Source organism: Scyliorhinus canicula, chromosome 14, assembly GCF_902713615.1.
Source record: "Scyliorhinus canicula chromosome 14, sScyCan1.1, whole genome shotgun sequence".
In the NCBI taxonomy this organism is placed as follows: domain Eukaryota; kingdom Metazoa; phylum Chordata; class Chondrichthyes; order Carcharhiniformes; family Scyliorhinidae; genus Scyliorhinus; species Scyliorhinus canicula.
In genome coordinates, this window is record NC_052159.1 from 4,749,268 (window position 1) to 4,772,257 (window position 22,990).

At 45.3% G+C, this 22,990-nt stretch overlaps 1 protein-coding gene across 1 annotated transcript in view; it reads left to right on the forward strand.

Moving 5' to 3' along the window:
• LOC119977271 (RING finger protein 121) overlaps window positions 1-22,990 on the forward strand; it is a 66,329-nt gene that overhangs the window by 23,174 nt on the left and 20,165 nt on the right. Inside the window, exons 3-5 of the mRNA XM_038818011.1 lie at window positions 1,428-1,569; window positions 9,042-9,196; window positions 15,467-15,574. Of these exons, the coding sequence (XP_038673939.1) occupies window positions 1,428-1,569; window positions 9,042-9,196; window positions 15,467-15,574 (405 nt within the window). The remainder of the gene's footprint in view (window positions 1-1,427; window positions 1,570-9,041; window positions 9,197-15,466; window positions 15,575-22,990) is intronic.

Below are 22,990 nucleotides of genomic sequence, written 5' to 3' on the forward strand. Positions count from 1 at the left end.
AGTACCCAATTAATTTTTTCCAATTAAGGGGCAATTTAGCGTATTCAATCCACCTACCTTGCACATCTTTGGGTTGTGGGGGCGAAACCCACGCAAACACGGGGAGAATGTGCAAACTCCACACAGACATCGACCTAGAGCCGGGATCGAACCTGGGACCTCGGCGCCGTGAGGCAGCAGTGCTACCACTGCGCCACCGTGCTGCCCTTTTTAATTTTTTTTAAAATTTAGATTACCCAATTATTTTTTCTATTTAGGGGCAATTTAGTGTGGCCAATCCACCTACCCTGCACATTTTTGGGTTGTGGGGGCGAAACCCACGCAGACACGGGGAGAATGTGCAAACTCCACACGGACAGTGACCCAGAGCCGGGATCGAACCTGGGACCTCAGCGCCGTGAGGCGGTTATGCTAACCACTAGGCCACCGTGCTGCCCTAGCATGGTTTTCTAAAGGGAAACCATGTTTAACCAATTTGTTGGAGTTCTTTGAAGGAGTAACATGTGCTGTAGATAAAGAGGTGGTGGTGGATTTACTGTACTTAGAAGGTGCCTCATCCCAGGTTATTGCGGAGAATAAAAGTTTGTGGTGTAGAGAACAACATATTGGCATCGGTAAAAGATTGGCTAGCAATTAGGAAACAAAGGCATCAATGGATCTTTTTCTAGTTGGCAAGATGTAACGAGTGGTGTTCCTCGGGGATCAGTGCCGGGACCTCAACCTTTTCCAATTTATATTGGTGACTTGGATGGTTTGAAGGTCGCTAAATTTGCTGATGACAGAAAGATAGGTAGGACAATAAGTTGTGAAAAGGACATAAGGAGGCTACAAAAGGATATTGATCTAGGTTTGGTGAGTGAGCAAAGATCTGGCAAATGGAATATAATGTGGAAAAATGTGAGCTTGCCCATTTTGGCAGGACAAATAAAGAAGCATATTATCTAAATGTGTGAGATTGTAGAGCTCTGAGATACAGAAGGACTTGGGGGTCCTAGTGAATGAATCGCAAAAGGTGAATATGCAGGCACTGCAAGTAATTAGCAAAGCTTATAGGCCTGGGTGTAGAGTGTTCTTTCAAGAGGGTCGGTGTAGACTTGATGGGCCATATGGCTGTTTCTGCACTGTAGGGATGCTTTGATTCTATGATTGCACCTGTTTCAGCTGAACAAAAATGAAAGCCATTCACTGGTTCATTCTTAGACCAATCCGAGTCAAGCTGCCTGGTTTCAATTTAAAACGATGCCAACTGGCATGTCTTTTTGCTGTAAAAACAACGTTGATGCTTCAGGAAACTACTACCTTGGCTGTGAAGTGCTTTGGGAAGGCCTGAGGGCAGGAAAAGAAAAACTTGCATTTATACAACACCGTTCAGATCTTTGATCACCCCAATGGTCTTGACCTGTTTACTACGCTGTGCTTTATTTCAGGGTGGAACATGCACGGATGCATGCCAAACATCGTGGGCACGAGGCGATGCACGCGGAGATGGTCCTCATTCTCATTGTTACCCTGGTGGTTGCACAGATTCTTCTGGTGCAGTGGAAGCAGAGACATGCCAAGTCCTACAATGTAAGGGTGTATTTATTTCACGGACGGCAATGGTTGTGATACTGAAGGAAAAATCCAGGGAATGCGACTTAATAGGCTGTTTGAGGACTTGAATTTTTTTTTTTTGCATGTGGTACAATTACAGTTAGCACATCAGATGTACAAGTTTCAAGTATTCAAGTTTTTTACCCTGAGGGGTCTGGTATGCAAAGGGGTGGAAGCCAGGGTTTAGTTGTATAAAGCTCTGGTTAGACCTCATCTAGAGTAACTGCATTCAATTCTGGGAGGGTATAAGACATAGGAGCTGAATTAGGCCACTTGGCCCATTGTGTCTGCTCCGCCATTCAGTCATGGTTGATTTGTTCCTCATGCCTGTTCTTCTGCCTTCTCCCCATAACTCCTGGTCCCCTTAGTAATCAAGAGCCTATCTCTCTCTGACTGAATTACACTGTGATTTGGCCTCTATAGCCTTCTGCGGCAAAGAGTTGCACAGATTCACCACCCTCTGACTGAATTTGCTGATGACACAATGATGGGTAGGACAATAAGTTGTGAAAAGGGCATAAGGAGGCTACAGAAGGATATAGACCTAGGTTTGGTGAGTGACACTGTGATTTGGCCTCTACAGCCTTCTGCGGCAAAGAGTTGCACAGATTCACCACCCTCACTGAATTTGCTGATGACACAATGATGGGTAGGACAATAAGTTGTGAAAAGGGCATAAGGAGGCTACAGAAGGATATAGACCTAGGTTTGGTGAGTGACACTGTGATTTGGCCTCTACAGCCTTCTGCGGCAAAGAGTTGCACAGATTCACCACCCTCTGACTGAATTTGCTGATGACACAATGATGGGTAGGACAATAAGTTGTGAAAAGGGCATAAGGAGGCTACAGAAGGATATAGACCTAGGTTTGGTGAGTGACACTGTGATTTGGCCTCTACAGCTTTCTGCAGCAAAGAGTTGCAGATTCACCACCGTCTGGCTGAAGACATTTCTCCTCATCTCTGTTTTAAAGGATCGTCCCTTTAGTCTGAGACTGTTGTTATGGGCCAGGGTTTAGAGAACCCCAAAGTGTATCATGGAGTTCACCTGACCCACAACTTTTAATAGATTGTATGTACACGGCGAGCACACGGCCCACTCTACAGGTGTCGTAAAGCAGAAATGGAAAAGTATTTTTTTAAAGCAAAACAATGTTTATTCTATGAACTCGAGTTAATCTTTTTAAAACATATAGTGAACATCTTAGCAACCATTAATTCAAATACAACCCCCAAAGAATGCAACACTAAGTAATCCTTGAGCTTTCATTTTAACATCCATAAGACTGAAAACAAAACCTTTTAACAGAAGCACCTCCGGTTTAAATTCACTACTGAGAATAGTTACCACGTAGAAATCAGCAAATGGACATTCATAAGCTTGCAGAGATTCACATACATCCTTCCGTGATTGCAGCTTCTCCAAAACTAAAATGAAACCAAACCCACCCTGCAGCAAAAAGCGAAATGAAAATCGCTTATTGTCACGAGTAGGCTTCAATGAAGTTACTGTGAAAAGCCCCTAGTCGCCACATTCTGGCACCTGTTCGGGGAGGCTGGTACGGGAATTGAACCGTGCTGCTGGCCTGCCTGGGCCTGCTTTCAAAGCCAGCGATTTAGCCCTGTGCTAAACCAGCCCACCCACACTCTGACATCACTGCAGTAGTAAACACCCATTTCTTAAAGGTACACTCACTACAGATATTTATATACACACCCATTTATAAACATCATTTCTTAAAGGTACTCTCACATGACAGTGTCCTCTTGCTTCTAGTTTTCCCTACAAGTGGAAACATCCTGTCCAAGGCCACTCCATCCTGGTGTCGCAGTATCCTGTAAGTTTCAATAGGATCCCTTCCCTCATTCTTCTAAACTCCTGAGTATAGACGCGGAGTCCTCACCCACTCCTCATACGACAAGTTCTTCATTCCAGGGATCATTCTTGTGAACCTCCTCTGGACCCTTTCCAAGGCCAGCACATCCTTCTTTAGATACGGGGCCCAAAACTGCACACAATACTCCAAATGGGGTCTGACCAGAGGCTTATACAGCCTGAAAAGTACATCCTTGCTCTTATATTCCAGCCCTCTCAACATGAATGCTAACATTGCATTTGCAATAAGCAGTTATTATTATAATTATCTGCCACTCCTTTGCCCACTCTCCATTTAATACAAATTTACCAGAACAATACTACGCAAGCCAGTTTAAATGATAAGGACAGGTTGCATGGTCTAGGTTTGCATTTCCTTGCAGTTAAAAGATTATGGGATAGTCGGATTCCGATCTTTAAGGTGATTAAAGGATGTGGAGGTTAAATAGAGAGAAATTCCCGTCTCTGGGTAAGATTTTTTTTTTTAAATATAATTTTTATTGGAATTTTTTACAGAAAATATAAAACATAACGACAAACAATGAAATGCAACAAAATAACCCATAATAACTGTAACACCCCCAGACCATATGTATCCCATCCCCCCACTCCCCAACCCCAATGAACAACAAAAGAACTTAAAAATAAATTAAAATTAAATAAACAAACATAGTCATTGTCCGCACCCCCCCCCCCCCCGGGTTGCTGCTGCTACTGTCCCTGTACCCTATCGTTGAGCCAGAAAGTCGAGAAAGGGTTGCCACCGCCTAAAGAACCCTTGTACCGACCCTCTCAGGGCGAATTTGACCTTCTCGAGCTTAATGAAACCCGCCATGTCATTGATCCAGGTCTCCACGCTTGGGGGCCTCGCATCCTTCCATTGTAGCAAGATCCTTCGCCGGGCTACTAGGGACGCAAAGGCCAGCACACCGGCCTCTTTCACCTCCTGCACTCCCGGCTCCACCCCAACCCCAAAAATCGCTAGTCCCCATCCTGGCTTGACCCTGGATCCCACCACCCTCGACACCGTCCTCGCCACCCCCTTCCAGAACTCCTCCAGTGCCGGGACTGGGTAAGATTATTAATGGATGTTGAACTAAGGAGGTTGAGGGTGTTCAAGCACAAATATGAAAACTAAGACAGCCATTCTTTGCCAAGAGTGTTCATTGACTTTGTTCAGTGTTTAAACTCCTCATCTCATCCCCCCCCCACCCCCGCCCATGTCCTGCTATTTTGAGCAACGCAAATAACCAAGTGAAGGAAATCAAATAAACTGAGACAAATTAAAGGGACAGTCCCTTAAAGGGAAACTGCCTTAACCAAAAAGTGAATCACCAATGAAACTTTAAAACATCAAATTAAAGTGTGTAAAGGGGCCAAGTTCCTGCAAGGCCCAGCGGGCCCGGAAGGCGTCGAAGGTGCAATTGGGACGCTGCATGTTCCCTTTCCAGGGACACCCCCCCCCCCAATGTAATTGATAGCGCATTGACATATAACAGCTGTGATCAAATTGAATAATGGAACAGACTTGAGGCTGGATCTCCTGCAGCAAAATTGGCCGTGAAACTGACGGATTGATGCACAAACCCGATTGGTTCATGATTAACCCTTTTAGGAAGGAAACCTACTACCCTTACTAAGTCTGGACTCCTGTCTTCAGCCCCAGCCCAATGATTCCTCACCTGAGGAAGGAGCAGTACTCCGAAAGCTAGTGTTTGAAACAAACCTGTTGGATTTTAACCTGGTGTTGTAAGACTTCTTACTGTGAGAATAACATGCATACTGCAGTGTTAATGAGAGGCCCCAAGAGGGTTGCCTCCATCAAGGCTGCCAAGGCCTGGGGGCAAAATGGCAAAGAAGTGGAAAGAGGGACCCAGATGTTCACTCTTCACCCGTGTGAAGTTAGTGGCACAGTTCTCCCAGTCCTGTGTTGTTCCACTGGAATTTTCAGACTCGTCAGTCATCCTGCATTAATTATTTTTTTATTGCTACATCAATAACTTTTATTTCAATAGCAACTTTAAAATGGTGAAAGGTCCCAGGGTGCTTTACAGGAGCGTTATAAAAGAATGAATCACGCCAAGCCGTATAAGCAGTGGAGGCAGGGTCAATGAATATTTATAATAATCTTTTATTATTGTCACAAGTAGGCTTACATGAACACTGCAATGAAGTTACTGTGACAAGCCCCTAGTCACCACATTCTGGAGCCTGTTTCAAGTATGCTGTGGGAGAATTCAGAATGCCCAATTCACCCAACGAGCACTTTCGGGACTTATGGGAAGAAACCAGAGCACCCGGAGGAGATCCCCCCACACACACGGGGAGAACGTGCAGACTCCGCACAGGCAGTGACCCAAGCCAGGAATCAAACCTGAGACCCTGCCGCTTTGAAATAACAGTGCTAACCACTGTGCTATCATGCTGCCAGAGGAAGATAGTTTCCTTTTTCTTTAGAATTGTTCCGTATTGCGTTTTCATATTTTATATCCAACAAATTATACATTATCAGGAAAAAAAAAACCATGCAAAGACCAACACTTATATTTAGAAGGGAGTATCTTCATAACCGCCACCCCTTTTCTTGCTCTACCGGTTGCTGGCTATGAACAGGTCTTGAAACAAGTTGGTGAATGGCTTCCATGTTCTAAGGACTCCTCCTTCCGATCCGCAGATGGGGATTTTATTTCCTCCAGCCTGAGAAATGCAGCTAGGTCGGACGGCCAGTTTGTAGCCTTGGGTGGTGTTGCCAATTTGTCCTCCACCTCCAGGAGGAGCCTGCTCATTCAAGTTCTGGTTAGGTGCGCTCTGTGCACCACTTTTACTTGAGTTCGGCTCAACCCCGCACAAGGAGGTGAAGATCACCCTGTGCAGTGCTTTGATCCAGGAGCCTGCTCGGTCGAATTCTGGTTAGGTGCGCTCTGTGCACCACCTTTACCTGCGTTAGGCTCAGCCCTGCGCAAGGAGGTGAAGATCACCCTTCGATCCAGAGTCCTTCCCCTTTCTCTAAGCCCAGTTCCTGCTCCCATTTTTCCCCGTGTCTCGTCCAGTGTGGGGGAGCGTACTTCCTCCAGCAGTAGCCCATACATGTCCCCACAGTTCCCCCCCCCAAAGGTCATCTGCATCCAGCAGTCTTTCAACTAGTGAGTGTCCTGGTATCTGGGGTACATCATTGTTTCTTTGTGGAGGAAGTTTTTAAACCTGTAGGTATTTCAGGTTGTTTGTGGTGTTTTCACTTTCTCCCCGTGTGTGTGGGGGGGGGGGGGGGGGGGGGGGGGGCTTCCTCCGGGCGCTCCGGTTTCCCCCCACAGTCCAAAGATGTGCGGGTGAGGTGAAAAAAATGAAATGAAAAGCTGGATTGGCCATGCTAAATTGCCCCTTGGTGTCAAAAAGGTTAGGTGGGGTTACTGGATTACAGGCATAGGGTGGAGGTGTGGGCTTAAGTGGATGCTCTTTCTGAGGGCCGGTGCAGCCTCGATGGCTGAATGGCCTGTAAATTCTATGATTCTCTCGGCAACTGGAACCTCTCCATGAGTTCCTCCAGGGTCGCCACTCTGTCATAGAATTTTATAGAATTTACAGTGCAGAAGGAGGCCATTCGGCCCATCGAGTCTGCACCGGCTCTTTGAAACAGCACCCTACCCAAGCGCACACCCCCACCCTATCCCCATAACCCAGTAATCCCACCCATCACGAAGGGCAATTTTGGACACGAAGGGCAATTTAGCAATTTAGTTTGTATACATGCCCCCAACCGTCATAGTCCCCTCGTCCTGTCTCCACCTTTTGAAGGTGCCGTCCATTATGGTGGGGGTGAACCTATGGTTGTTGCCATTGTACCTTTTTACATATTTCTTTAAGTCTTGTTACACAACTGAATGTTTTGATCTCCAGTCTATAATGAGGAACAATTGCACTTCCGTATTGCTGAACAAAGAGACATGCTGTCGAAGCTTTTGGTCTTGTACTCATCAGGACAGATTGCACGAATACCAATTGTCAAGGGAACAACAATTTATACAATTCCCTGGTGCATTCTCCATGGCAACGCCTCTGCCAATCAGAGTTCATTTGCCAACCAATTAACAGCCTCTTTCAGGCAATATAAATGGTTGCTCTCTTTACAATTGGTATTCTTGCGAATCTGCCCTATGAGTGCAAGACGAGAAAGCTTTGACAATGTACCTCTTGTTTTCAGCAATAATCAAGTCCTGTACTACCAAATGCCTAATTGCACTTCTGTGGAATCCCCTATGCATCTTTGCTATATTTTGTGTAGTCTACCCCGTTCATTTCTTGACAAGGGCACTGATGCAAGATAATTGACAAATGTCTGAGGTGAATTCATTTTTCCGCAATGAGTTTTGTGATCAGCAATACACTGCCTGAAAGGGCAGCGTAAGTAGATTAAATAGTAACTTTCAAAAGGGAAATGGATGATTGTTTGAAGGGAGCAAAGGTACAGGGCTGTGGAGAAAGAGCAGGGGAGGAAAGCGAAATGGATAGCTCTTTCAAAGAGTTAAATGCATTCCTTAGCTGCTGTAAGATTCAAAGTGAAATATGCCTTAATACTGTTATCATCTTCTCGTGCACTGTCCCTTCAAATTGCTCTAGGGCATACTTGGACCTGCTGTCTCCAACCTAATGTTAAACTGTTTTAAACAGACTTGCGTCCTTTAATTGTTTAATCACAGTTCAAGTGGGTGTAATTATGAACACTTCTGGCTCTCACATTGTGCTTCACTGAAAACCTAAATATCTGTTATTATCTTGTGAATATAAACTAGTAAATAACAAATTCAAGTAGATAGCAAGTAGAATATTTTCAAAGTGAGGGGGGGCACTGGCATGGAGTAATCTTTTGGGTGCAGCTGAGACATAGAACAGACCGCAGGCAGGCTGACAGAAGGGTCGAGTGCTCTTGTGCATTGTTCGGACACTGGCCTAAACGGAGGAGATAGATCTCCAGAAATGAGATTGAATTGGCGAGGATTGTATTAGCTGGAATTCAGCAGAATGAAGGGGAGGGGACCTCAGGGAAGCTATTAAATTTTAACAGGACTGGATGCTGAGAAGATGTTCCTGAAGGTAGGGCAGAACTAGGGGTCATATTCTGAGGATACAAGGTAGACCATTTAGGACTGAGATGAGGGAAACTTTCTTCACCCAGAGGGTGGTGAGCCTGTGGAATTCGCTACCACAGAAAACAGTTGAGGCCAAAACACTGCATTTGCAAGAAGCGGTTAGATATAGCACTTGGGGTGAAGGGGATCAAGGGATATTGGGGGGAAAGAGGATTAGGCTATTGAGTTGGATGATCAGCCATGATAATGAATGTGGAGATGCCGGCGTTGGACTGGGGTGAGCACAGTAAGAAGTCTTACAACACCAGGTTAAAGTCTGTTGGACTTTAACCTGGTGTTGTAAGACTTCTTACTATGATAATGAATGGCAGAGCAGATTCGAAAAGCTGAATGGCCTCCTATTTTCTTTGTTTCTTCTGGGTCCTATACACAGATGTGCACCAAGTGTGAGTGTGTGATGTTAAACTTGTGTTTTGTGATCTCTCACAGCTCGTGACACTGTTCCAGATGTGGGTGGTGCCCCTGTATTTCACAGCTAAACTGCACTGGTGGAGGTTCCTAGTGATCTGGGTGCTGTTCTCTATAATCACAGCCTTTATTACTTTCCGGGCAACGCGGAAACCACTAGAGGGAACGACGCCCAGGTAACGTGCTTTGTGAATGAGGGAAACCTGCAGAGCGATTCTACCCCTTTAACTGTCCCTTCACCGTCTTTCTGTTTCGGCATTAGATACTGAACTGACATTTCCCCGGGCCAAAACTCCTGAGAGAGGGCCGCCGCCCAGATAAGGTGTTAAATTGAGGTCCCGTTATCCTCGTGAGTCACTCTTCTATGTTGGTTATTTAGTTGTGCTGAGATCCTGAAACACATTAAACACATTAAAAATACATGTTCTTTATTTTTGGGTGCATCATCTAGGTTGACAGTTCAGTGCATTTTCAAAGGTTTGCCTTTTCAGAGGTTTGCCTTTAAACCTTTGTTCCAGTTTGCCATCTGAAACTCCCTACGAGTAATCCAGATGCCCAGGCTAATCCTCTGAAGGTGGGTTCAAATCCCATCCCAGCAACTGATGGAATTTGGATTCCATTAATAAATCTGGAATATAAAACTAGTCTCCGTTATGGCAACGATGAAACTATCATTGATTGCTGTAAAACCCCTTCTGGTTCGCTCATGGCATTAAATCCCGTAGATTAAGAAATAAATAACCCCCCCGCCAAAAGTAACCTGCCCACCCCATCCATTGCTCCCCATTGCCCCGTTCTAGCAGCCATCTCATCCTGGTGCAAAGACCAGTTATTATCAACAACGTGTGACAAACATGTCTCTCTGGGCAGTTGGTTACCATATGAACATATGAGTTTGAGTTAGGAGAAGAAGTAGACCGTTCAGTCCCTCGCGCCTGCTCCGTGATTCAACGGGATCGTGGCTCGTCTGATTATGTCCTCAGCTTCATATTTCCCCCTACTCCTGATTAAATGTGACTACTTGTTATTCAAGAATCTATTATGGACAGCATGGTTGCACATTCCTTAGTGCTGTTGCTTCACAGCATCAGGGACCCGGGTTTGATTTCCAGCTTGGGTCACTGTCTGTGCAGAGTCTGCACGTTCTCGCCGTGTCTGAGTGGGTTTCCTCCGGGTGCTCCAGTTTCCTCCCACAAGTCCCGAAAGATGTGCTTGTTAGGTGAATTGGGCATTCTGAATTCTCCCTCTGTGTACCCGAACAGGCGCCGGAATGCGGTGACATGGGGATTTTCACAGTAACTTTATCACAGTGTTAATGTCAGCCTACTTGTGAAACAATAAAGATTATTATTGTTACTTCTGCCTTAAAAATATGCAATGCCTTGCCGCCACTGCTCTCCCTGGAAGAGAGTTTCAAAGACTGAGGGCTCTCTGAGAGAAAATAATTGCTTCGTTAATCACACACTAACCCGATCAAAGGTTGTGGTGAGACGGGTAAAGAATTTCTCCTCCTCCAGGCGTTTCACACAGCTACGTTAATGTTTGAGGGTAACAGAGCAGTTACGTCATTGGAGGAATAATCCAGAGGCCTGATCAAGTGCTTCAGAGACTTGAGTTCATATTCCATCGTGATAGCTTGTGGATTTCAAATTCAATTAATGAATTAAATGTGGAATGACAGGCTAGTTTCAGTAATGGTGACTATGAAATTACCAGGTTGCTGTGACAACCCATCTGGGTTACTTAATCTTTTTTAGAGAAGGGAATGTACCAACCTTACCCGGTCCGGCCTCCATGTGGCTCCAGATCCACAACAACGTGAGCTCCCTCCACTTCCCTTGAAATGGCCCAGCAAGCTACTCCTTTATATTCAAGAAGGCAGCTCACCACCACTTGCTGAAGGGAACTTGGGGATCAGCAATAACTGCTGGCCTAGTCAGTGACACCCACGTCCCACGAACAATAAAAACACAAGCCCCCCTCCCCCAATCCCTCTTCACCTTCCCCTTCAGTATATCCTTTTCCCCTTAGTGTGAACTCTCCGAAACAAACTACAGGAAGGATAAAGCTTCATGCGATGTCATCTACACTGAGCAGCTCAGGCATGGTGCCCGGAACATTAAACAAAACCCCGAACGCCCCCCGCTTGTGGAAAGAGCGTGAATCCCTGTGAACTTGTTCATTGAAGTGAATTAGTGCTGGGGAACGGCACATTCAACAGCAAGGCAGCATTAAGCTTGTTCTGCATTTTCACTTCCTGGGCAGGTACAGCATGGGTTAGATACAGAGTAAAACTCCCTCTACACTGTCCCCATCAAACACTCCCAGGACAGGTACAGCACAGGGTTAGATACAGAGTAAAACTCCCTCTACACTGTCCCCATCAAACACTCCCAGGGCAGGTACAGCATGGGTTAGATACAGAGTAAAGCTCCCTCTACACTGTCCCCATCACTAGGGCAAGTACAGTATGGGGTCAGATACACAATTGTTAAAGCACAAAAGGAGGCCATTCGGCCCGTTTTTCTGCACTGGCTCTCCAAATGACCAGTTCACCTAGTATCATTGCCCCGCCTTTTCCCCGTAACTGAACCTATTTCCTTTTCAGACAACAATCTAATTCTCTTTTGAATACTTCAATTGAACATGCCTCTCCCACACTCGGGCAGTGCATTCCAGACCTTAACCTCGGTGAAAAAAGATTTTCCTCCCATCAACTTGCTCCTTTGACAAATCACTTTAAATCTGTGCCCTCTAGATTTCGATCCTTCCACCAACGGGAGCAATGTCTCTCTCTGCTCTGTGCAGACCCCTCATGTCTTTGAACACCTCCATCAAATCCCCTCCACCTTCTCTTTTCCAAGGAAATAGTTCCAACCTCTCCAATCCATCTTTATAACTGAATCTCCTGATTGCTGGAACCATTCTCAAGAATCTTTTCTCCACTCTTTCTAATGTCTTCACATCTTTCCTAATGTCTGGGACCTAAAGGCGGGCGCTGTACTCCAGCTGAGGCTGAACTAGTGTCGTATGCAAGCCTAACTCTTGTACTCAATGCCCCTATTAATAAATAGGATACTATACGCTTCATTAGCCGCTCTCTCAACCTGGCCTTTCACCCACAATAATTTGTGCTCATGTACACCCAGGTCCCTCTACTCCTGCAGCTCCTTTACAATTGTACCGTTTATTTTGTATTATCTCTCCATGTTCTTCCTACCAGAATGAATCGCTTTGCATTTCTCCCCATTAATCTTCATCTTCCACTTTTTACCCAATTCCACCAACTTGCTTATGTCCTTTTTGAAGTTCTAAACTATCCTCCCCACAGTTTACAGTGTTTCCAAGTTTTTAAAATCACCTGCATATTTAAAATTGTGCCCTGGACGCCAAGGATCTCATTACTGAACCCTGGGGAACTCCACTGCAACCCTTTCTCCAACCTGAAAAGGATTCATTAACTGCCGCTCTCTTTTTCTTGTCCCTTAACCAATTTCTTATCCATGTTGCCGCTGTACCTTTTATTCCATGAGCTATACCTTTGCTCACAAGTCTGTTGCGTGGCACTGTAACAAATGCCTTTTGAAAGTCTAAGTACACCACATCAACAGCTTTGCCCTCGTCACCCCTCTCTGTTACCTCATCAAAGCACTTTCCCTGAAAGAATGAATGTCTTTCATTCATGAACTTGCATTTGTCCAAGTGATGATTAATTTTGTCGTGTATCATTATTTCTAGAATTTTCCCCACCACAGAAGTTAAACTGGCCTGTAGTTGCTGGACTTAACGTGACACCCTTTTTTGAACAAGGTTGTAACATTGCAATTCTCCGGTTGTAAGTCTTAAGGAAGACTGGTAAATTCTGGCCAGTGCCCATTTGCATTTCCATGCATCTCATCTAGTCCTGGTGTCTTATCAACTTTTAAGTGCAGGCAGTTGACCTAATATCTCCACCTGATCAATTTAAAACCCCCTGCTGTATTAATGACCTCCTCTTTCACCATGGCCTGGATAAAATCTTGTTCCTTGGCAAAAACAAATGCAAAGAATTCATTTCGTACCTTAGCCATGCCCTCTGCCTCCATGTGTAAATCCGCTTTTTGGTCCCGAGTCAGCCCTCCTCCTCCTTTTACCATCCTTTTATTATTTATATGCCTAGAAAATTTTTGAGATTCCCTTTTATGTTAGCTGCAAGTCTCTCTTCAGACTCCCTCTTTGCTTCTATTATTTTCTTTTTCACTTTCCCACTGAACCTTCTATATTCAGCTTGATTCTCCATTATATTATCCATCTGACATCTGTCGTTAGCACACTTTTCTTGTTTCATAATTTTTAAAGTTGCAAAGCCAGTGTGCAGAGTACAGGACAAACCCCTAATCCATCTCATTGCCTGCTCTGAAAACCAATTCCAATTCAAATTGAAGCTAATTCATGGTCTCCACAAGAGAGACATACGAGATCCAATCGGACAAGAAAAGGCATCGCACCTCACCTTGGGCTTGATCTTAACCAAAAGGCCGAGAAACAATCTGTTTAATCTTAATTCCCATTTCTTTTGTCATCCAGGAAGCTCTGGATTTGTTTGCCCTGCCTTTCCCCTTCGAGGGAGTATACTTTGATTCTGTCCGAACAATCTTTGAAGGTAGTGATCCAAAGAGCCAGGCTAGTGTTCTGGGGGCGTTGGTTCAAATCCAGCCACGGTGGCTGGTGGAATTGTAAAAGTCGATTAATAAATGTGGATTATAAAGCTAGTCTCAGTAATTATGACCATGAAACTCAATGTTGTACAATGAAATCTGGTTCACATTACCTTTCGGGAAGGAAATCTGCCACCCGTGCCTCGTTTGGCCTAAATCTGACTCCACACAGTGTGGTGGATTCTTAACTGCATAGAGCGTAAAGCTCCCTCTACACTGTCCCCATCAAACACTCCCAGGACAGGTACAGCACGGGGTTAGATACAGAGTAAAGCTCCCTCTGCACCGTCCCCATCAAACACTCCCAGGACAGGTACAGCACATGGTTAGATACAGAGTAAAGCTCCCTCTACACTGTCCCATCAAACACTCCCAGGACAGGTACAGCATGGGGTTAGATACAGAGTAAAGCTCCCTCTACACTGTCCCATCAAACACTCCCAGGACAGGTACAGCACGGGGTTAGATACAGAGTAAAGCTCCCTCTACACTGTCCCCATCAAACACTCCCAGGACAGGTACAGAACAGGGTTAGATACAGAGTAAAGCTCCCTCTACACTGTCCCCATCAAACACTCCCAGGACAGGTACAGCACGGGGTTAAAGACAGAGTAAAGCTCCCATAACACTGGCCTCATCAAACACTCCCAGGACAGGTACAGCACAGGGTTAGATACAGAGTAAAGCTTCCCTCTACACTGTCCCCATCAAACACTCCCAGGACAGGTACAGCACAGGGTTAGATACAGAATAAAGCTCCCTCTACACTGTCCCCATCAAACACTCCCAGGACGGGTACAGCACGGGGTTAGATACAGAGTAAAGCTCCCTCTACACTGTCCCCACCAAACACTCCCAGGACAGGTACAGCACGAGGTTAGATACAGAGTAAAGCTCCCTCTACACTGTCCACATTAAACACTCCCAGGACAGGTACAGCACGGGGTTAGATACAGAGTAAAGCTCCCTCTACACTGTCCCCATCAAACACTCCCAGGACAGGTACAGCACGAGGTTAGATACAGAGTAAAGCTCCCTCTACACTGCCCCCATCAAACACTCCCAGGACAGGTACAGCACGGGGTTAGATACAGAGTATATCTCCCTCTACACTGTCCCCATCAAACACTCCCAGGACAGGTACAGCACAGGGTTAGATACAGAGTATATCTCCCTCTACACTGTCCCCATCAAACACTCCCAGGACAGATCAAACACTCCCAGGACAGATACAGCACAGGGTTAGATACAGAGTAAAGCTCCCTCTACACTGTCCCCATCAAACACTCCCAGGACAGGTACAGCACGGGGTTAGATACAGAGTAAAGCTCCCTCTACACTGTCCCCATCAAACACTCCCAGGACAGATACAGCATGGATTTGATGGTGCTCTGACTTTATGCAGCAACCTCTGAAGAAACCCTTATTGGACCTGTGTGGGACTTTCTAGTTTGCCCTCGTGCCCGGTCGCTGGTTATAGAGATTTACATTGAATTTACAGCACAGAAAGAGGGCATTCAGCCAAACTGGTCCCTGCTGGTGTGTATACTCCTCATGAGGCTCCTCCCATTCTACTTTATCAAACCGTACCAGCATATCCGTTGATAAATGCAGTTTTGTCTTGTGCCCACTATAAAACTGAGACCGCTCGGTTAATTTGACATAAGAGTTTAACATTGGTGCAGTTTTCCATCTTTGGTTCTTTAGGACACATCCTTACTCACACAGTCTCTTTCTTTTCTATTCCAGGCTGGTTTATAAATGGTTTCTCCTACTCTACAAATTAAGCTATGCCAGTGGGATCGTGGGCTATGCTGGAGTGATGTTCACTCTCTTTGGTATAAACTTATTATTTAGGTAAGTGTTTTGATATTTAACTTCTTAAAAAGCATTAAACAATGTTTGAAGGGACTGAACTTAAACAATGAACACGTGAGACAGAATTTTGCTCTTGTCAGAAACAGTAATGTTAGTTCTGAGGGAATGGAATTTCCTGTATGCAATGTGTAGCTTTTTGTGAAATTTCTGGATCCAATGTAGAGATTGAGCACAACAGGAAGGTGAGATGAAAATTAAAGTTGCTGCTACTCTGGTTAGTAATGTAATTGGGTCAATATCCTGGAAATTCATACCAAAGTTTATTGCTAAACCTCTATTGCCACAGTGACTACAGGGGTTCAAAAGCCCACCATAACCCTCACAGGAATATAGGATGGGAAAGAAATGTCCACATTCCGGTGTACAAAGATGTATTTAAAAAATCACGTGTCGCCTCGTAAATTGTTACGTAATTAAGTGAAAGTTGATCTGTGGCACTGTGATGACCCATAAGTTTGGAAACGCCTGCCTTTTCTTTTGTGCGATGTCCTTTTAAGTCAATTATGGGCTGGAGAATATTCTGAAGGAGGGTTAATTGCATTTCAGAACCCCTTGAGAATTTGGATGAGAGAAAGCATGCAGAGTTCTTCCCAAATGGGACAGTTTTGTGTTTGGCTATTTTTGAACAGATCCTGATGTTGAAGCAGATCTCTGAGACTATTCTCTGTAGAGACTGTTACTGTGAGTTCGAGAGTTGGAAAGTGCAAAGAGCTGAAGACAAGAAGGGCAAGGGATTGTGGATTGTCCAGGACCCATTGCTGCTGCTTCAGTGTTGCCAGAGACCACCCCAGCTAATTTAAAGGGACCCGGAGCAGGGGATCTGGGGATTCTGTGTCCTCGGGAATATCATGACCTGAGTGAGAGGGTTAGTAGACATGTGTGCCGTCAGTGATAACCGTGTCCAGGGACTTTGGATTGAATACAGCTTCTGGTGACTGTGACTCTGCGACCAAACAATTGAGTGGGAACTGAGGGATCCTGCATAGCGGAGGCTGAGTTGGAAACGCTGTGAGGTTGCATGTGGTCGCACATTTGTGTGCAAAGTAATGTGAGTGCTTATAATCGTGTGAGGTGCATTTTTATTCTAATGATTGATTAAAGTGAAATTAGGTCTTTGTTTGAAATGTCCTGCTTATTAATTGATGTTTTAATTATATTGGTTTTACTTGGTTTGTTACAGTAAAAGCTTTAAAGTGTCCATCAGATTTATTTCTATTGACGTGGGAATTCCTTCTTTAAAAAGTTATTGGTGTCCATGGGGACTGCAGCAGTATCTGGTAGTTGGGTCAAGGCTTGTTTACCCATTGGAGCTGTATAATGGTAGCTGGCTTTCATCAGCTGCAAGCTGTTCCTGGATGACCAATACATTTGTTCCCTTTGTTACTATATATTGCCGCATCTTGTTCTTCCTATCAGTATGATTCTCGATCCTGGAGGTTGAGATATGTGTCATACTTTTTTTGTTAAATGCGAAATTCGAGTACTTGTTAGTTCAAGCATCCGGACATTAACAGCTTTGTCTTGGTCTCCGAGTTATGGATGTCATTTTTTGATGGGAATTTTAATTACATAGAATGGTTACACCAGGGGTGGGCAAACTACGGCCCGCGGGCCGCATGCGGCCCTCCAAAGGTATTTCTGCGGCCCACCAAGTCATTAAAAAAAAAAAGAAAAATTTTTTTTTTTTTTTTTAAAGGTTAATGGGTGGGGGGGGGGGGGGCTGTTGGGTTACGGGTATAGGGTGGATACGTTGACTTGAGTAGGGTGATCATTGCTTGGCACAACGTCGAGGGCCGAAGGGCCTGTTCTGTGCTGTACTGTTCTATGTTCTATATGAGGCGCCCAGAATCATAACCGGGTGAAGTAATTATTTTACTTAATATACTATGCGGCCCTTTGTGAATTGTGAATTTCTGAATGCGGCCCTTGCACGGAAAAGTTTGCCCACCCCTGGGTTACACCATAGGAGGCCATTCATCCGGTGCTGTCCATGCCAGCACTCTGCAGGAGCAACTCTCCGAGTTCCACTCTTTTCCCTACCATACAAACGGTTTATTTTCTGATGATTAACCAGTTCCATTTTGAAAGCCAAGTTAAATTGCCTCTACTAGACTTTCAGTGCATTCCAGGTCCTAACCACTCCCTGTGTAAAGACGTTTTTCCTCATGTCGCCTTTGTTCTTTAGCTGTTCACCTTAAATCGATGCCATCTGGTTCTCGACCCTTCCACAAGTGGAACAGTGTCTCCCTGTCTACTCTGTCCAGCCTGCTTGTGATCTATCAAATATCCTCCCAACCCTCTCCAAGGGAACCAGTCCAAGTTTCTCCAATCTATCCACGTAACTGAAGTCCCTCCTCCCTGAAACCGTTCTCGTGTATCTTTTCTGTGCGTTCTCTAAAGCCTTCCTATCTTTACTAAAGTTCAGTGCCCAGAATTAAATGTTGAGGGTGAATCAGAGTTTTAAAAGGCTCACCGCAACTTCTTTACTTTTATACTTTATAAAGTTCAGGATCCCATTTGCCTTGACGTTTCTCTCAACTTTCGCAACCTGTTTGTCACCTTCAGTGATTTCCACACTTGTGCCCCAAGCTCTCTTGCTTGTTCCTGCATACCCTTTATATTTGTTTTATACCCTCTCTCCTTATTCTTCCTATCAAAATGAATCACTTCACACTTTTATATTAGATATCATCTTCCACGTTCCACACATTCCAAAAGCCTTCCAGCATTATCCGATTCATAATTGAAGTTGTTAGTGAATCAGCTTCCACCACCATTTCAAGCAATGCCTTCCAGATCACAACTCTCTGCATTCCCCTCTCTTGGTTTTGTTTAGGTTAAATTTCAGTCCTCTGGTTACCAAACCTCTGCCACTGGATGCTGTTTCTCCTTATTTATTCCTCCCAAACTATTCATATTTTGAACACCTTCTATCAAACATATGAAGATCCAATTCAAGAGCGAACTATACGGTAAATGTAAAAGCCCTGGGGAAAATTGGTGTACCGAGATCTGGGTGTTCAGGTCCATTGTACCCTTAAGGTGGTAATGCAGGTCGATAGAGTGGTCAAGAAGGCATACAGCCGGGCAACACGGTGGCACAGTGGGTAGCACTGCAGTCTCACGGCGCCGAGGTCCCAGGTTCGATCCCGGCTCTGGGTCACTGTCCGTGTGGAGTTTGCACATTCTCCCCGTGTCTGCGTGGGTTTCACCCCCACAACCCAAAGATGTGCAGGGTAGGTGGATTGGCCACGCTAAATTGCCCCTTAATTGGAAAAAATGAATTGGGTACTCTAAATTTATTTTAAAAAAGAAGGCATACAGCATGCTTTCCTTCGTCGGACGGGGTATTGAGTACAAGAGTTGGCAGGTCATGTTACAGTTGTATAAGACTGGTTCGGCCACATTTGGAATACTGTGTACAGTTCTGGTCGCCACATTACTAAAAGGATGTGGATGCTTTGGAGAAGGTGCGGAGGAGGTTCACCAGGATGTTGCCTGGTAATGAGGGCGCTCGCTGTGAAGAGCGGTTGAGTAGATTAGGATTATTTTCATTAGAAAGACGGAGGTTATGGGGGGAACCTCATTGAGGTCTACAAAATTATGAGAGGTATAGACTAGGTGGATAACAAACTTTTTCCCAGAGTGGGGACTCAATTACTAGGGGTCACAAGTTCCAGGTGAGGCGAAAAGTTTCAGGGAGATGTACGCGGAAAGTTCTTTACGCAGAGGGTGGTGGGTGCCTGGAACGCATTGCCGGAGGAGGTGGTAGAGGCGGGCACAATAACGTCATTTAAGATGTATCTAGACAAATACACCCCGGTGGGGTGGCGTGAAGAGGGATGGGGGAGACTTGTGTTTTTATTGTAGGCTCATGGAATGTGGGCGTCGCTGGCTCAGCCAGCATTATTGCTCATCCCTAATTACCCTTAAGGTGGTGGTGAGGTGCCTCCTTGAACTACTGCAGTCTGAGAGGTGTAGGTACACCCACAGTGCTGTTAGGGAGTTCCAGGATTGTGATCCAGCGACAGTGAAGGAACGGCGATTATATTTCCAAATCAGGATGGTGGGGATCTTCCAGGTGGTGTTGTTCCCACAGGTCTTCTGCCCATATCCTTCCAGGTAGTACAGGTCACGGGTTTGGAGGTATGGAGCACAAACACCAGCATAGAACCTGTTTCCATTGTGTGAATATTTCGCCTTTTCCAACTTTACACTTGAACTGTAATGAAACCGTATGACCTATGGATGGAGCTGTTTCTCCCTGGTGAAACCCAGCCCAGCCTGCCTGGTGTAAATTACATTGATACGTGGCACAACAGCAGCCTGCTACAGCTGGATTGAAACACCCACAAAGGAGAGGCATGTGAGATCCAGCCTAGTACTGCGAGGATTGGGGGAAATCTAATCCATTCCAACCCATCCCCTTCCCCTCATCTCATTGGTTCCACCAGAACTATTCAAAGTTGTGAAAGGTGCTTTGAAGAGGTAAAAGCATTTAGAGTGCCGAGCAGACTTGACACAAGGAAATGGAGAAACTGCAGTGAACTCGCTCACTTGCTCGCTCACCTGTCCGCTGGAATATCTAAAGTCCGAAGGGCTGGTAAAGGGAGCAGAATAATGCTGCGACTTTCAAAGGGCAATCGAAGTTTGGGATATTCTTCCTTCATTGCACCAGCCAAATCTTTTTTAAAATAAATTTAGAACATAGAACATACAGTGCAGAAGGAGGCCATTCGGCCAATCAAGTCTGCACTGACCCACTTAAACCCTCACTTCCACCCTAACCCAATAACCCCTCTTCACCTTTTTGGACATTTAAGGGAAATTTAGCATGGCCAATCCACCTAACCTGCACGGCTTTGGACTGTGGGAGGAAACCGGAGGAAACCCGCGCACACACGGGGAGAACGTGCAGACTCCGCACAGGCAGTGACCCAGGCCGGGAATCGAACCTGGGACCCTGGCGCTGTGAAGCCACAGTGCTAACCACTATGCTACTGTGCTGCCCCAATTTAGATTACCCAATTCATTTTTTCCAATTAAGGGGCAATTTAACAAGGCTAATCCACCTGCCCTGCACATCTTTGGGTTGTGGGGGCGAAACCCACGCAAACACGGGGAGATTGTGCCAACTCCACACGGACAATGACCCAGAGCCGGGATCAAACCTGGGACCTCGGCGCCATGAGACTGCAGGGCTAACCACTGCGCCACCGTGCTGCCCCTCACCAGCCAAATCTTGCTGCATCAGCCAGGGATCAGCTGGTGCATTCTCACCACTGAGTCACAGTGTTGTTGGTTCAAGTCTCTACTCCATAGACTGGAACGCAGAATCTAGCAGACATGCCGAGGGAATGCTTTTCCAGTGAAATGTTAACCTGAAGTCCCCCGTCCTTAAAAGTGGATTTAAAAGATCCCATGACGAACAGGTGAGTTCTCCCTTCATATCCTTGTGCAATATCTAACCCATTACTAAAAAGCGGCTGACCTGGTCATTTCGCACGTGTGTGTGGCAGCTTGCTGTGCACAAATTGGATGCTGCGTTTCCTACATTACAAACAGCGCCAACACGTCAAAAGCACTCCATTGGCTGCAAAGTGGTTTGAGATGCCCTGAGATTGTGAACTGTGTGTCTTTCGAGTCCTCTCAAAGGATCATGGCCTAAACACATGGGAAGCTCTGAAACCGCAGTTTGTGGACGTTGAACGGGAGGGCGTTACTCCAATTCCAATCTTCGGATCCAATATTTAAGTGACCGAGGGTTCAGTTCATGAAACAGGCTCCCTAGGGAGATGATGAAAATAGTTAGTGTTGATTCATTCAAATACAAATTAGGTGAGATTGTTTATTGAAAATGAAATATTTTAATTGTTATTGTCACAAGTAGGCTTACATTGACACTGCAATGAAGTTACTGTGAAAAGCCCCTAGTTGCCACATTCCGGCACCTATTCGGGTACACCGAGGGAGAATTCAGAATGTCCAATTCACCTAACAGCATGTCGTTCGGGACCTGTGGGAGAAAACCGGAGCATCCGGAGGACACCCATGCCGACACGGGAAGAACGCACAGACAGTGGCCCAAGCCGGGAATCGAACCTGGGTCCCTGGCACTGTGAAGCAATAGTGTTAACCACTGTGCATTACAATATGTGAACGATTTAAGGCATGAATTCTCAAATTTAACAAATTTCAAATGTACAATTTTACAAGGAGCGGAGACACAGAGAGACTTGGAGATATGTTACACAAATCTTTCAAATGGCAAGACTGGGTGAGAAGGGTGTTTTAAAAGGCGTTATTATTGGAGGGATGGAGTGGAAGAACAGCCTTTATAAAAGCAATGGAGTATTGTGTCCAATACTGGACACTACACTTTGGGAAGGTAAAATGCAGAGGAAATATACTCGAATGATTCCAGAGGTGGGCGTTCAGTTACATGGAGAGATTAGCGAGGAAGAAATTGTTTTCCTTAGCGCAGGATTTGACAGGTGTTCAAAGTCTCAAAAGATTTCAATGAAGAGACTGTTTCCGCTGGTAGAAGGGTTAGTAACTAGGGGACATAGCTTTCAAGCGATTGGCTAAAGCACCAGAGGGGAGGTGAGAATTTCTTGACGTGGTGAATTATGATGATCTGGAATGCACTGCCTGAATGCCGGAAAACAGATTGAATAACAACTTCCAAAAGTGAATTGGATAAACACTGGAAAAGGAACGATTTGCGGGCCAATGAGGAAAGAGCTGTGAGGCTAATTGTAGCTATTTCAAGGAGCTGCCACATGCATGATGGGCCAAATGGCCAGTACCATCCTATGATTCTTTCTAACATACATCTAGGAGGAACATGTGGCTTTGATTATGGTTCACAAAGCTGTCCACGCTGGACTATTTCAGCAACCTCATTGCTGGGTCTGTGATCATCAATCATTGTGATCATCGACTCCATCATCATGTGGCTCTCGATCTGGAGGGGAAACCTGATAGGCTTTGACCTTTCCAAGAATTCCTATGTTGCTATGTATCTTTGACCACCCTGGCCACGATGACTACTTATCATAAATATGACAAAGTATGCCGTCTGTGAGAAAGGGGTTTCCAGGAACCTATTAACAACTTAACCATTGAGAAATGCACACGGGTAGAGTTTCTATTTGACAGATCTGGGATCCACATCCTCTCCCAGTAGAGCAGAGTTCACTAACCTGGATTTAAAGCTAACATGCACAAGCTAATTTACATTTATTGCCCATCCCTAACTGCCCTCTACTTCAGAGTTCATTTGAGAGTCAGCCACATTGCTGTGGGTCTGGAGTCACGTGGGCCAGACCGGGTAAGGACGGCAGATTTCCTTCCCTGAAGGACATTAGTGAACCAGATGGGTTTTTACAACAA